Source organism: Podarcis bocagei (assembly GCF_964188305.1).
Source record: "Podarcis bocagei genome assembly, chromosome: 8".
NCBI lineage: Eukaryota > Metazoa > Chordata > Lepidosauria > Squamata > Lacertidae > Podarcis > Podarcis bocagei.
The window spans coordinates 54,069,536-54,082,877 of record NC_138133.1 but is presented as its reverse complement, the minus strand read 5'-3'; the positions used below and the strand labels follow the sequence as shown (position 1 = coordinate 54,082,877).

The 13,342-nt window shown below is 41.2% G+C and overlaps 1 protein-coding gene across 1 annotated transcript in view; it reads right to left on the bottom strand.

Annotated features, from left to right (window-relative positions):
• Positions 1-11,943: 11,943 nt before the first annotated feature.
• The window catches only part of LOC308593624 (DGAT1/2-independent enzyme synthesizing storage lipids-like), an 8,233-nt gene continuing 6,834 nt past the window's right edge, over positions 11,944-13,342 (bottom strand). The window contains exons 4-5 of the mRNA XM_081206074.1: positions 13,322-13,341; positions 11,944-12,428 (exon numbers count right to left, since the gene is read on the bottom strand). Coding sequence (XP_081062200.1) covers positions 12,324-12,428; positions 13,322-13,341 — 125 coding nt within the window. The 3' untranslated portion in view covers positions 11,944-12,323. The remainder of the gene's footprint in view (positions 12,429-13,321; position 13,342) is intronic.

Here is a 13,342-nt window from a genome sequence, read left to right as displayed (position 1 = left end):
GTGTGCGTCCTATGGAGCGAATGCAGGATTTCACTGAAGCCTGGAGAGTGAGAGGGGTCAGTGCGCACCGACCCCTCTCGCTCTCCAGGCTTCAGGCAGCTATCCGCAAGCCTTCGGAGCACTCCGAAGGCTTGCGGATGGCAGCTTGCCGCCTGAAGCCCGGGGAGCGCAGTGCCAACTGCCGCTGCGCTCCCGGGCTTCAGGCAGCTATCCGCAAGCCTTCAGAGCCCGGCAGGAGTTCCCGCCGGGCTCTGAAGGCTTGTGGATAGCCTGTTCTGGGGGCTGGGGTCAGGGGAAGTCCCCGTCCCCAGCCCCGCAAGCTCTGGAAGCGGCGGAGAGGTTGCGCGCAATCTCGCCGCCTCTCCTGGACCTGTTCTGGGGGCTGGGGTCGGGGGAAGCTCGGGCTTCCCCAGCCCCGTGGCTAAAAACGAAGCCGCTCGCAACCTCTCCCTGGAGAGATTGCGCATGGCTAAAGAGGAAGCCAAGACAGCCAGCGGAAATCCCCCCCTTTATTTCCGCCCCTAAAAACTAGGTGCGCCCTATAGAGCGAAAAAATATGGTAACTCATGGCTCTTGATCATAAAACCTATAGGTCCTGGGGCAGCTCAGGAATCATGGCTTCTGTGGCAACCATGAGACTGTCTCAGTAAATAAGGCATACCCTGGTTCAGGTTTCTGCAAGGGAGTGGGAAGGCAGAAATCCATCGATAATGGGGTTTGTGCTGAGCCCATTGTCTGAGATAGATCATTCCCTGGTGATATTTGGAGTGATGATGCAGCGCCCCTCAACCACTAGCCATTGGAATACAATAAAATAAAATGTACTGAAGATAGAGGTAAAAACTTAACTATACAAAATACATTTTGGAGGTTCACATCAGTAATCAAATAATCAAATAATAGATCTTATTCTAATTGCCCCCACTAAAAACCTTGCAGATTTTGCTGCCACCTGGTCATCTTGATCCGCTGGAAGAAAGGACACAGTAGCAATGGTCGAGCAACCCAGCATGGACAATAGTAGAGGGGTAATACCCTCACTCCTCAAATCTTTATAAATAGTGCAACCAGAAGCTCATGAGCCACTGACTCAATAGTGCCATCTCCACATGGACATCATTGTTTTTCCAGTGGAATTTTCTGAAATTGACCCTCAAGTACAGCTGAAGGCAGTTTATTCAAGCTTGTTAAAGTGAAAGCATGTCTGTATTTTGGAATTGTTAAATTTTGCAAATAGGGTGCCCAAGTGTCAAAATGACTAGGTAGAAAATAATCATACCATGGACAAAATTGCCTTATTGTGGCCAAATTATTCTTTCGTTCAATTAGGTGCTGTCTAATTTAATTATTTACTTTACTGAAGCCCAGTGTTAATAACTGTTGTGATGATAAACCAGAAAAATAAAGCTTTTGTTTGACAATTATAGTCCAAGCACTCTCATGACAATCTTGCAATACTAAGGGTAGTAGACCAGTGGGGTTTAAATTTAGGCAAAGCCAATAATTAAATGTCCTACACCAAATCTGTAATTCAACTGAGGGGAGCCTAGCGCAATGAAGCGTTTGGAACACAGGATGGAACAGAAAAAAATTGCCTTAGGAACTTAGGTTGAACAGCTTCTGTAGATCCAAGGTGAGGGTCTGTCCAAATCTGAGCCCATACAATAACTGTGCTAGGGGATTAGCTTTAAACAGTGCTGATGGTATGTGATTGCCACCTTTTGTATGTAAAAAGCCTGTCAGAATTTTGGCGCTTTGAGTTTTGGGGGTAGAATTGTTAAATACTGGGCTTATGTGTACCGTTGTTAGAGGTAAATGACCGCTTTCCATATTAAGGCCCAACTCAAACTCCATGACAAGCCTCCATATATGTAAAGTGGGTATATTCCCTGGGCCAATCTTCCTCTATCATTTCATTTAATATTAGCAAGCCCCTCCGCTTTACAAATTGAGCTAAACAAAGCCCTGAATTATTAAATCTATGATCTTTAGACAGATGGGAGGTACCTCTGGCTAAGTACTGTATATATCTGGTTTGAGAATCTGATTGTAATGGGTGTACAAAGTTACATCATTGACTTCTGTAGGTGCTCTAAAATCCCCTTCAATGATAAACCTGCAGTAGGAAAGAATGGGGCGTTCTTTCAACATAGTCTCTTTGGCAACAGCAATTTCCCCTCTCTTTCAGTTTGTTTAAAATATGGGGATCAGGGACTTCCGGGTTGGCGCGACCGGCTAATGGCGGATTCCCTCCGAGCTCCGGAGGGAATCGGCTTAGCAGGGGGCTGGGTCTTGCCGTGCCAGCGACACGGGGACCCTCAAAAACCACGGGCACGGAGCCCGTGGACATGGTGACTGGGCGGGCACCGTAAGTGCCCTCCCGACTCGTGAAGGAGCATTTTTAAAGGCTACGGAACAGGTGCCGGGGAGCGGCGTGGTGCTGTGAGTCCTCCGCTTCCCCTGCCGAGCGAAGCCGCATGCCATTTGTCGGATAGCGCTGACTTCTTCCTATCAAATTTAGACTTAAAAGCAAGAACAACAACCCGTGAGTAATTTGAAAATTGGATTACAAATTTGGATTTGGCACGAGTGGGGGAGGTGAAAAAAAAAGGAAGTCCGCCCCCCCTATTGTAAACAGTTCAAAGCAAGGACCTGTCAACTAAGGTTGCGGGAAGAATTGTCGTGATTGGATAAGGATAAAAATTCCACGGATTTAAAGGACTAAGTTAATGTGCTGGAGGACTAGAGTTTACTTTGTTTGGATTAAGTACCACTTTTCTCAAGCCCGGGAGTAACCCGTGTAAAGAGCCCGCTGAGGATCTACAGGAACTTTTGACAGCTGTCAAACTAGCTGTCAAAGTTGGAAAAACTGAAAGCTGAAACTCTAACCGGTTATATTGCTACAAAATATTGAAAGCTAAGAAAGATTGATACAAATAAATCTGACTTTTGGATCGGAAGGGAAAAGAACACTAAGTAACCAGAATCCCTCTAGAGGGGATTCTTGGACATTACAAGAATGGAGCTAAAACAGGGAATACAGGAAATACGTGCTGGCCTGAAAAATTTGATCTTTCTCGTGGGAAAGTTGCGAGAGATGAATGAGAAAGGCCATGTTTTGTCTATGAGCCCTTCAAACCCGAAGTTAACTGAAAATATACCTATTGAATTGGAAAGGGGCTCGATATTCAAAACACAGGCAGCTGGACAAGAAAAAGAACCAAAGATTGAGGAGGAAAAGACATCTGCCAAACAGGAGGAGCTGAAAGAAGGGATGGCTGAAACGTCACAGAAGAAAAAAGAGAGCTGGAGACCTGCCAAGAAGAATCTTAAATTGACCAAGGTGAAAGTTGGACTATTTGGGATATACAGACTTAAGAAACAGAGTTGGAGCACCACCTTTAAACAAGTAGGCCTCGTTGGAAGAACCATGGTCAGCATGGGGAAGATACTTCTTCGATCCTGGGTGTTTAGTATGAGAGACTTTCGAAGAAACCGGCTGAAAGGGATTGAGAGAGATTGGCGAGCCTCGGACGTAAGATCACCAGGCTAGAAAGATGGACTAATTGGACTTTGGTTAGGGATTGAAACCGGGGAGAGAAGGGTGGGATCTAGAAGTCCAAAGGGGGTTTTGCTTTTCGTCTTTGCAGCGTAAAAATTATAGGCTTTTTTATTATAAGAATGGGAAATCCGTGGAGGGGAAATAGTGGCAACCTTAGGAAAGGTATCTTTTTTAATTTTATTCTTACACCTCTGTTTCTTCTCTCCATATAGGGTTAAGGTATATATTTTAAAAACTGCTAAGGTATAATAACGAATTAAAGTTTAAAACTACTACAAAAAATTATTTTAATTAAATTAAGGTTAAGTGATTTTAATAAACTATGTTTAAGACATTAAGGGAAAAACTTGCTTGAATAAAGAACTGGAGCTGGAATACAATAAGGGGAGACGAGGGGAAGTCCTGAAAAGAAGTTACTGAAAAAGAGTGTTAAAAGGTGGAAATTTTCTTTGTTGTTTTTTGTGTTTTCTTTTGGTTTTCTTATTTTTTTCTTTTCTATTTTTTCTTATTTGTTCTGTTATTTGTAACCTTTTGAAAACTTAATAAAGATTTTTTTTTAAAAAATAAAATAAAATATGGGGATCAAAGGAATTTTTAAGGATTTTAGGAGATTAAAAAGTTTTGAAGTTAAATAAGCTTTAAAAATGTGAAGATATAGCCGACAGGAAAAAAGAAGTTGAAACTAATTTACGACGCTAACTTCTATAGTGCAAATTCCTGGGGTTGCCGGAACACGTAAATAAAACAACCTTGCCTTTGATAAGAGGAATTTTAAGAAGAGCAAAGGGGGGGGGGGGACAGAAGCCAGCAAAGCAAACCTCCGTCATGTAATTGAAAGGGAATATGCGGAGCTCTGATAAACACGTCTTGCCAATATATTGTTGTGTAGTCTAAACTACTGAACCTCTTCGGCTTGCTGATCTGAAGGTCAGTGGTTCGAATCCACACAACGGGGTGAGCTGCCATTGCTCTGTCCCAGCTTCTACCAACATAGCAGTTCGAAAACACACCAGTGCAAGTAGATAAATAGTACCACTGTGGCAGGAAGGTAAGCAGTGCTTCCATGCACTCTGGCACTCATCACGGTGTCCCGTTGCACCAGATGCGGTTGTAGCGTTCCCAAAGCAAAGGAAAGATTGGACTCTGATTAATAGAATGCACATAAGACGACCAGCAAGACTCTGGGAGGGGTGTGTATAATAATTCCTGTCCACTCCTCGGCCCAGGTCGTCTTATTCACAAAAGAACTTTTTACACAGTGTTTGAAAGAACCAATCAGATTTCCTCTGAGCATTTCAAAAAAACCCACATGGGACAAAGTCAGATCAGAAGAAATCCTGTTAACTACAAAGACTACTCTGAGAGTATTATAAAACAGGACTACTATTTCTGAGAGTAAATAAAACAGGACTAGAGGAATGCTTTTAGGAAACTCCGGAGGTCATAAACAGCAATAAACAGGAGAGGAAGGATGGGTAGTATTTACCATCTCCTGGAAGGATGGCAATATTTGCCATCTTGTGAACCCTCTTCCTGGCCCTTAAGATCTAAAGATTAAACTACAAAAAGTAACCTATTCTTTATGTACTGAGGATGCCTGGTGCAGCAACTGGCCTGTGTTTTAGAATGCTTATACGTGCCTGTCAGGTGTAGAGAAAGCAGAGATGCAGAGGCTTGTGGGATTCGATCAGAAATTATTGTCAATGAATTAAACTGAGTCAATGCAATGCTTTCATCGCGGACACAATGGCTTGCTCCATATTTCATAATTCCTCATAGCAATCCCACCTGACCCCCACACTCTGGATATTTGCACCCCTACAGCGGTTTAGTCATGCTGGCCACATGACCGGGAAAGCTGTTTGTGGACAAACGCCAGCTCCCTTGGCCTGAAAAGTGAGATGAGCGCTGCAACCCCAGCCTTTGACTGGACTTAACCATCCAGAGGTCCTTTACCTTTTGTGCAATATGAATGCTTTTGTAGGTCTGTGTCCATACTTTCTGTTAGATTACTGAAGGCCACAACTTCGAGCAGCGGGCTCCCTAGGCCTTCTCTCTTTTTCACATTGCTTGGTTTCTTCATACAGATGGCACACCTGTCAGAGTCTCTTTCAACCACAGAAGAAAGGGACGTGTCTCCATAGAGGTGGAAAGTCTCTCAAATGCTGGGAAACTGGATTCCTTTTCCTTATTTTGAATTATTATTTATTTATTTAATTTCTATACCTCTTTATATTTTAAGAAAAATCTCAAAGTGGTTTAAAGCACATTAAGACATCAATAAAACAATCTGAAGAAAGTCAAATGTACAGTATACAGTCAAAGCAACATAATTAACTAGGATAATAAAAAAACTAAATTATCCCAAAGATTTCAAAAGAAAAAATTACAAAGGAGGTCAATTACAGAATACATACTCCACAAACAAAGGTAACAAAAAAACCCACTTAAACATTTTTTAAAAAACCACTGCTAAGTGAAGTCAAATATAAAATGCACATTTAAAACAGCACAACTAACAAGAGAATAAAACATTATCATAAGCATGACACAGCTGCTTGGCAGGCACAAAAAGATGGGGCAAAATGATCCAATAGTTAGGGTTTGTTGTCAGGCAATATCCCTCTGGTGCCACCAGGCACCTGGTGAAACCATACTGGACCCTGCATTCGCTCCATAGGATGCACACAAATTTCCCCTTCATTTTTGGAGGTGAAAAAGTGTGTCCTATAGAGCGAAAAATACGGTAGTTTCATGGATTGTGGCAAGAGAAGGGGGTTGGATTTAAACGTGTAGTGAGTATGCAACGAATGTAATGAGTATATCATCGTGCAGTGAGACTTTGATGGTGCCATTTTCCAGAGCATGGTAAACCACCAGGTAACTCTGAAACATAAACTCTGGACACAAACCATGGAATCTGCCAGCGCGGGATGTGATGATGGCTGCTAATTTGGATGGACACTGCGAGAAACCGGATGATGGAATACAGAGAGCTTTGGCTTGATCAACAGGATCCATCTTATGTTCTCATTGCTTCCCAGAGTGTGATGTTGCTTTAGATGTTGAAGCATAAATCAGAAATACATTACTAAAACCAAGTTTGAGTCATAAGGATGAAACCCTGTGGCTACTTAGGACATGGTCAAGGGTGCATCTGTCTGGGAAACCCTTTTCTCACTTTGTATAAAGTGATTCAGAGAATGGCTTGAAGATATGAGAATTATAAGTCATATAAATGCTTAAAGGAGATTGAAAGAGTGTCACGGTTTTAGCTTACTCAAAGACTAGGCAAAAATGTTTTCACCTGCACCCAAAAGTAAGCAAGGAAAGAATATTCCAGCAGAGGAGAAATACCATTTGTTCTGGGATCACAACAGAGAAAGTCTTGATCTGTGTGGATGACAACCTAGCATCCAGAACACTGCAACATATAGCAGCCATTAGCAGACTTTCTCCCAATAGGATGTCTGTGGAGGAAGGCATGAGGCGCATCTGCTCTCAAAAAGGAGTGATTCAGCTTCAAGCGGGTTGGCATAGATGACCCTTGTGGTTCACTCCAACTCTATTATTCTATGATTCCTATGAGGCATCCCAAAACAAATCTGTATGAATGTTTACTACATTGGGAACAATTCCACATTTAAAAATGTGATTACACACACACACACACACACACACACACACACACACCTCAGATGAACAGCAACACATGACACATTACACCGTGCCATTTACTAACAGAAATAAAGACAATATGGAAAAGCCATGTGTGAAAAACTAAGTACATCTTATTATTAAATAGCTTTTAATAATAAGAACCACATTTAGCAACAATAAGAAGCTATCATTTTCTGTAGGACTTTATCAGTCTCACATCGCTTCAGTTCATTAAAGTTTGCTGGTGTTATGTACAGTGGTGCCCTGCAAGACGAATGCCTCGCAAGACTAAAAACTCGCTAGATGAAAGGGTTTTGCGGTTTTTGAGCTGCTTCGCAAGACGAATTTCCCTATGGGCTTGCTTCGCAAGACGAAAACGTCTTGCAAGTTTGTTTCCTTTTTCTTAACACCGTTAATGCAGTTGTGACTTGACTTCGAGGAGCAACTCACAGAACGTGGTGTGGTAGCCTTTTTTGAGGTTTTTGGTGATTTTTGAAGCTTTTCCAAAACTTTTCCGACACCGTGCTTCACAAGACGAAAAATTCGCTAGACGAAAAAACTCACGGAACGAATTAATTTCGTCTTGCGAGGCACCACTGTACTGAAGTTCTCACCCTGGGCCAACAGGGAGATACTGTAGATAGTTATGCAAATGAAGGATTGAAAGTGACGTTCAGTGATTGGATAGTTTGTATGCAAATGAAGGATCGAAAGTGATGTTCAGTGTTCTGGAGCTCTATATAAGCAGGCTCACTGAGCTCCTCAGTTCCGTTCTGTTCCAGCTTACAAATAGAGCTGCTTTGGAAGAATCGCTGTGTCGTCTGATATGTTTGCCCCCAACTTAACAGCTGGCATCTGTTTATGCACATCTATCTCAAGGTCTTGTGCAGCATTTCAATTGGGCTGAGGTCTGGACTTTGACTAGGTCATTGATTCTGTACTTTTCCAGCCATTCTGTGATAGATTTCCTGGTATGCTTGGGATCCTTGTCCTGTTAACAGCATGACCCAATTTTGGCCAAGCTATAGCTGTCAGCAAATTGCCTCACATTTGACTCTAGAATACTTTGGTATACAGCATATAAAAGGGATTGAAGCAATATATTCAAAACAAAAAGCTAAAATTATAATAAATGGCAATTTATCACAGGAGTGTGAAATCAGTAAAGGGCTCAGACAAGGTTGCCCACTACCCCCCTTAATTTTCAAACTAACATTGGAAGTTTTATGTAAACGAATTAGGGAGGAAAAAGAAATAAAAGGGATTATTCTGGGAAATAGAAGTTACAAAATGAGGGCATTTGCTGACGATCTAATTATAACTACGGAGCAACCAAAACAGAGTTTAACAAAGGCATTGGAAATAATATATGCCTACGGTAAAGTTGTGGGGTTTAAGCTGAATTTAAACAAGACAAAACTATTAGTTAAAAATTTGTCGCCGGATGAAAAAGCAGAATTAGAAAAAATAATACATATTAAAATCTACCCCAAAATCAAGTATTTAGGATTATGGATAACACCAAAGAATATTAACTTGTATGAAGATAATTATATTAATTGTTGGAAAGATATCAAAAGACAGTTGGAGACATGGACAAGCCTAAACTTATCATTCCTGGGCCGTATTTCGGTAATTAAAATGATAGTCTTACCGAAGCTACTCTTTTTATTCCAAACGATTCCAATTATAGGAAAGACCAGCAGTATTGACAAGTGGCAAAAATAAATCTCTAAACTTTTGTGGAAGGGTAAAAGACCAAGAATAAAGCATAAGATATTAATAGATACTGTAGAAAGAGGTGGCTTCGGGTTACCAGATTTGAAGCTATATTATGAAGCCTCATGTCTTCTCTGGTTGAAAGATTGGTGTTTATTTAAAAATTGGGATACTTTAGATCTAGAAGGTCATGACACACGTTTTGGATGGCATGGCTATCTTAATTATGGGGAAATAAAGGCGCATCAGAGTTTTTCAAATCATATAATAAGAAATGCTATATATAAGGTGTGGGAAAAATACAAAAGATATTTGGAACTGAAAACCCCAAGATAGAACTCTCCATTAGAAGCAATCACTGTTAAAAAAAACCAACAACATCAAAGAGAACTGGATAACGTATAACACAATATTAAGGGAGGCGGAGGGTCAACTAATATTGATAAATTATGAGAAAATAAAAGATCACTTTTCTAGTTGGCTAGATTACTTCCAGGTGAATGAAATGTTCAGACAGGATAAGCAGATAGGTTTTGAAAAGGAGCCTTCAAGATTTGAAAGAGAATTACTGAATAGTAAAACTAAAATAATCGCAAAAATGTATAGATTTCTTTTAGACTATGAAGTAATGGATGAGGAGGTTAAGGCTTCAATGAAAAAGTGGGCCCAAGATGTGGCCGTCCAATTATGCTAAAAGATTAGGAAAATTTATGGAAGGTAAATTTGAAATTTACAGCCAGCTATAATATAAGAGAGAACATGATGAAAATGGCTCATAGGTGGTACCTCACTCCTTCCAGATTATCAAGAATGTATAATAATTTGGCGAATGCTTGTTGGAGATGTGGAGGAAATAACGGTGACATGATCCACATGTGGTGGACGTGTGGAAAGATTAAGATTTTTTTGGGGAAAAATATATGATGAATTAAAAAAGATGATGGGGATAACTTTTACCCCAAAACCGGAGACATTTCTATTAAGTATTTTAGATAAAGAGATCCCAAAAAATTTAAGAGAGGTATTTTTGTAAGCAACCGCAGCGGCTCGTATACTTGTAGCCAAGGGATGGAAAGATCACGAGGCTCCAAAAATAACAGATTGGCAAATCAAATTACAGGAATTGGTGGAGACGGCTCAACTGACTAGTAAACTCAGAGGAAACTCAAAGCAAAAATTAGCGAAAAAATGGGATGTTTATAAAAAATATGTTCAAAAATACAATAATAGTATTGACTCCGTGCTAGCATTCGAGTGACAAAGGAAATAAAAGGAAGTGGACTACAATTAAGGATTTATTATGTTTTCAGAATGTATTGGAAAAATTATATAGAAAGGTTTGTTGTTTTGTGTACATTCAAATGTAAGATAAAACATATGCAAAGGGACTTGACAGGAAGTCAAAGTTGAAGAAAAGATTTTGGAAGATAAAAAGGGAAAAAATATTTACTTTCATTATTATCATTTTCTGTGCGGGTGTGGGTGTCTGCACATATGTGTTGTTGTATGCAATGTTTGGGAGGAAATAAGACGGTAAATAACAAATAACAAACTAAATATCGATGTATGTAATTTTTATTTCTTAATTATATTTTGTGGTAGTATGGCTGTATTGTTTTTTGAAACATAAAATCATTCAATAAAAATTATTTTAAAAAAAGAAAAAGAAAAAATGATTAAATGATTTTTTTTTAAAAAAGAGTACTTTGGAAGCAATCCCACTTAATGGGATCTTGAAGGGCTTCAGTGTTTATTTTGTGCCTTGGTTTCCTTCCTGGAAGCCTGCGTTGAGGTATAATCTTGATAGCCATTGCGGACTGTATTAATCAGTGATCTGTCCAGCAGTCGTCGGCACTCATCATAGCTCTGGTAATGAGCACATCATGGCAATCTTCAGCTTGGACAATTGCATTGTCTAAGAGGTGCCAGTGGTTTGACTGAGGGTGCCTTCATGATTTAAATTTACAGTCATATCTTAGAAGTTGAATGGAATCTGTTCCGGATGTCCGTTCAACTTCCCAAAATGTTTGAAAACCAAATTGTGGCTTCTGATTGGCTGCAAGAAGCCAATCTATTACTGTGTTGTGATTTGAGGACCCGATCCCCGCTTGGGTAATGAAGACACGTGGACACAGTATATTAGGTTAAGAAAAGGCCACAACTTTATTGATTACAGCATGTGAGAAGGTATTGGCTTAGGCATTGAACCACAGCAAATTTGACTCCACCCACTCGGAGAGGGGTGAGTCTGATGAGGGGTTAACCACCAGTAGGGGGAGCCTGTTGATGCAAATACAACTATAAGCTCTCCCCTGATGTTACTGAGGGTCATGCCATGGCCCCCCACCACACAGGGCATCGGACAGGATCCACGACCACCCGATTCCTTTAACGGAATACTTATAAGCGAAGGGGTAGGCGATGGCCACACCTTGCCCTTCCATACACCAACAACACATTTCAATGCCTAACCGCCACCCGAGCCCAAGAGGCTCGCCGGATTGGTGAGGAGGCTGGGAGAACAGTGCTGTCGGCAGTGCTGGAGCGACCCGCAGCCACCCGAGACCTCACTCTAACTAAAGCAAAACAACAGCCAGGAACCCTCCAGATGCCCCACAAAAATTACTAAGGCGAAATAAGAGTACAAATGCAGGTAAAATCACTGGACCCCTTCCTCCAAACCTCACAACTCCAGAATCGGAACAGGAACTTCCGACTTTGTAACTCTTCCACGTGCTTGGCTCAAACAAGACGATGATGAGCAGGAACACTTGACTCGTGGAAAATCTGAAGCGCAATGGTGGGGAGAGCTGGCGTGGCCGCATTTGAGCGGCTAAACCATACCCCTGCGGTGGCCCCTGATTGGGTGCCCAACTGGGAGGCGTGGCGCACCAGCGATGATGAGAGTGCAGGGGGCAGAATGCCCCCTGCGTGACACGGGAATCGTCTCCCACTCGCAATCCCTCCCCTCCGGAAGGAGGAGAGGCTTTACAGGGCTCAGATCTTGGAACAGCCTTTTATAAACATAAAAGAAGTGTCACTGTTTTGATACAGAAGATTTGTAGACATTACTCTTTCAGATATAGCATTATTTCGAGGTTCAATTAAACACTCACCTTCCCGTTACACTCTTTGATTCTGGTGCTACCAGTGTAAAACTCCAAATGGGGGATTCTGTGAGTTTTGCAGGATAGGTCAAGAAGGCCCTTAGGCCCTTCAGCATGTACACCAGGGGCTGAGCTAATGAGCTAATGACCCTTCACAATAATTAATATACAATCCAGCACAATTCTGTGTATCTTAACTTAGCTTTAATTACATAATAATTAAAGTTTTCTATTACAGATGCATGATCATAAACATTACAACTGCTTTATATGGACTAGTCAGCTTTATAATGCTTATCAAATCGTTCTGAAATAGCTCTTAATATATTTCCTGGCCTTTTTTGGTGTTTATCCCGAAGATTTTCAATTGCAGTCTTTGTCTGTTGAAAGAAGAACAAAGGAATATTGTATTATATCAATATATTGCAAAATGGATATTCACAGTTATTCATATCTGTGAGGAAATGCTAAAGGGATCAGAACCATTAGAATAAAGAATCCCATTTTTTCCAGTTACAGGTTATTTTTTTTTACCAAGAGCACTGTATGAGAATGGCAGAGATACAACCAAACATAAGTGCCTTGGGCTGCTTGGTACGTTTCAGTTTTCCTGCATGGTTGTTCCCTCCAGTTATGTGAGGAAAACTGCAGAAATGCTATTGAGTTATATTTCACTATGCTCAGTGCTATTTTTCCAGAAAAAGAGGTGCCTGAACTCACTATGGACACCTCCCTCGTTCTCTTAGAATGGCAACGGCTGACAGGGCTAGTGAGAAAAAACAGTCACCTCCTGGTTCCTTGCCTGAAAACAGCACAGCAGGGCATGGGTGAAAATAGCAGAGTAGAATGGAGTCACATTCACGTGCAGAGTTGCAATAAATCAAACAAACATCAGAAGTTCTTCAGTGATAGTTTTATTGAGGATTAGGAGCGTACAGTGCTTACTGGGTCCCCCACTGGGGAGGGGGCTTGGAAGAACCCTCTGGGGCAGATTCTGGGGCATATGGTGGGCAGAAGAAGTCCTATTGCATGAGCAGATCTTTGTGCAGCACTACATAAAATGCATAGGTTTTTCGTGGTCTCAACAAGTTCCGGAGAGGGAAAGCTGAGTGATGGACATAATGCACAAAAGTCAATATAATAAACCCTATCTCTGGTCGTATAGAATGAGCAAGTCAGTAGGCAGAAACCATTTTATAGAACTGAAAAAGAGAAAGCAACGGGGGGGGGGGGGAATCCTGCTTTTTTACTTCCAGGTGTAGAGTTAACTTACTTTTTCAGCCAGCTCTGCAGC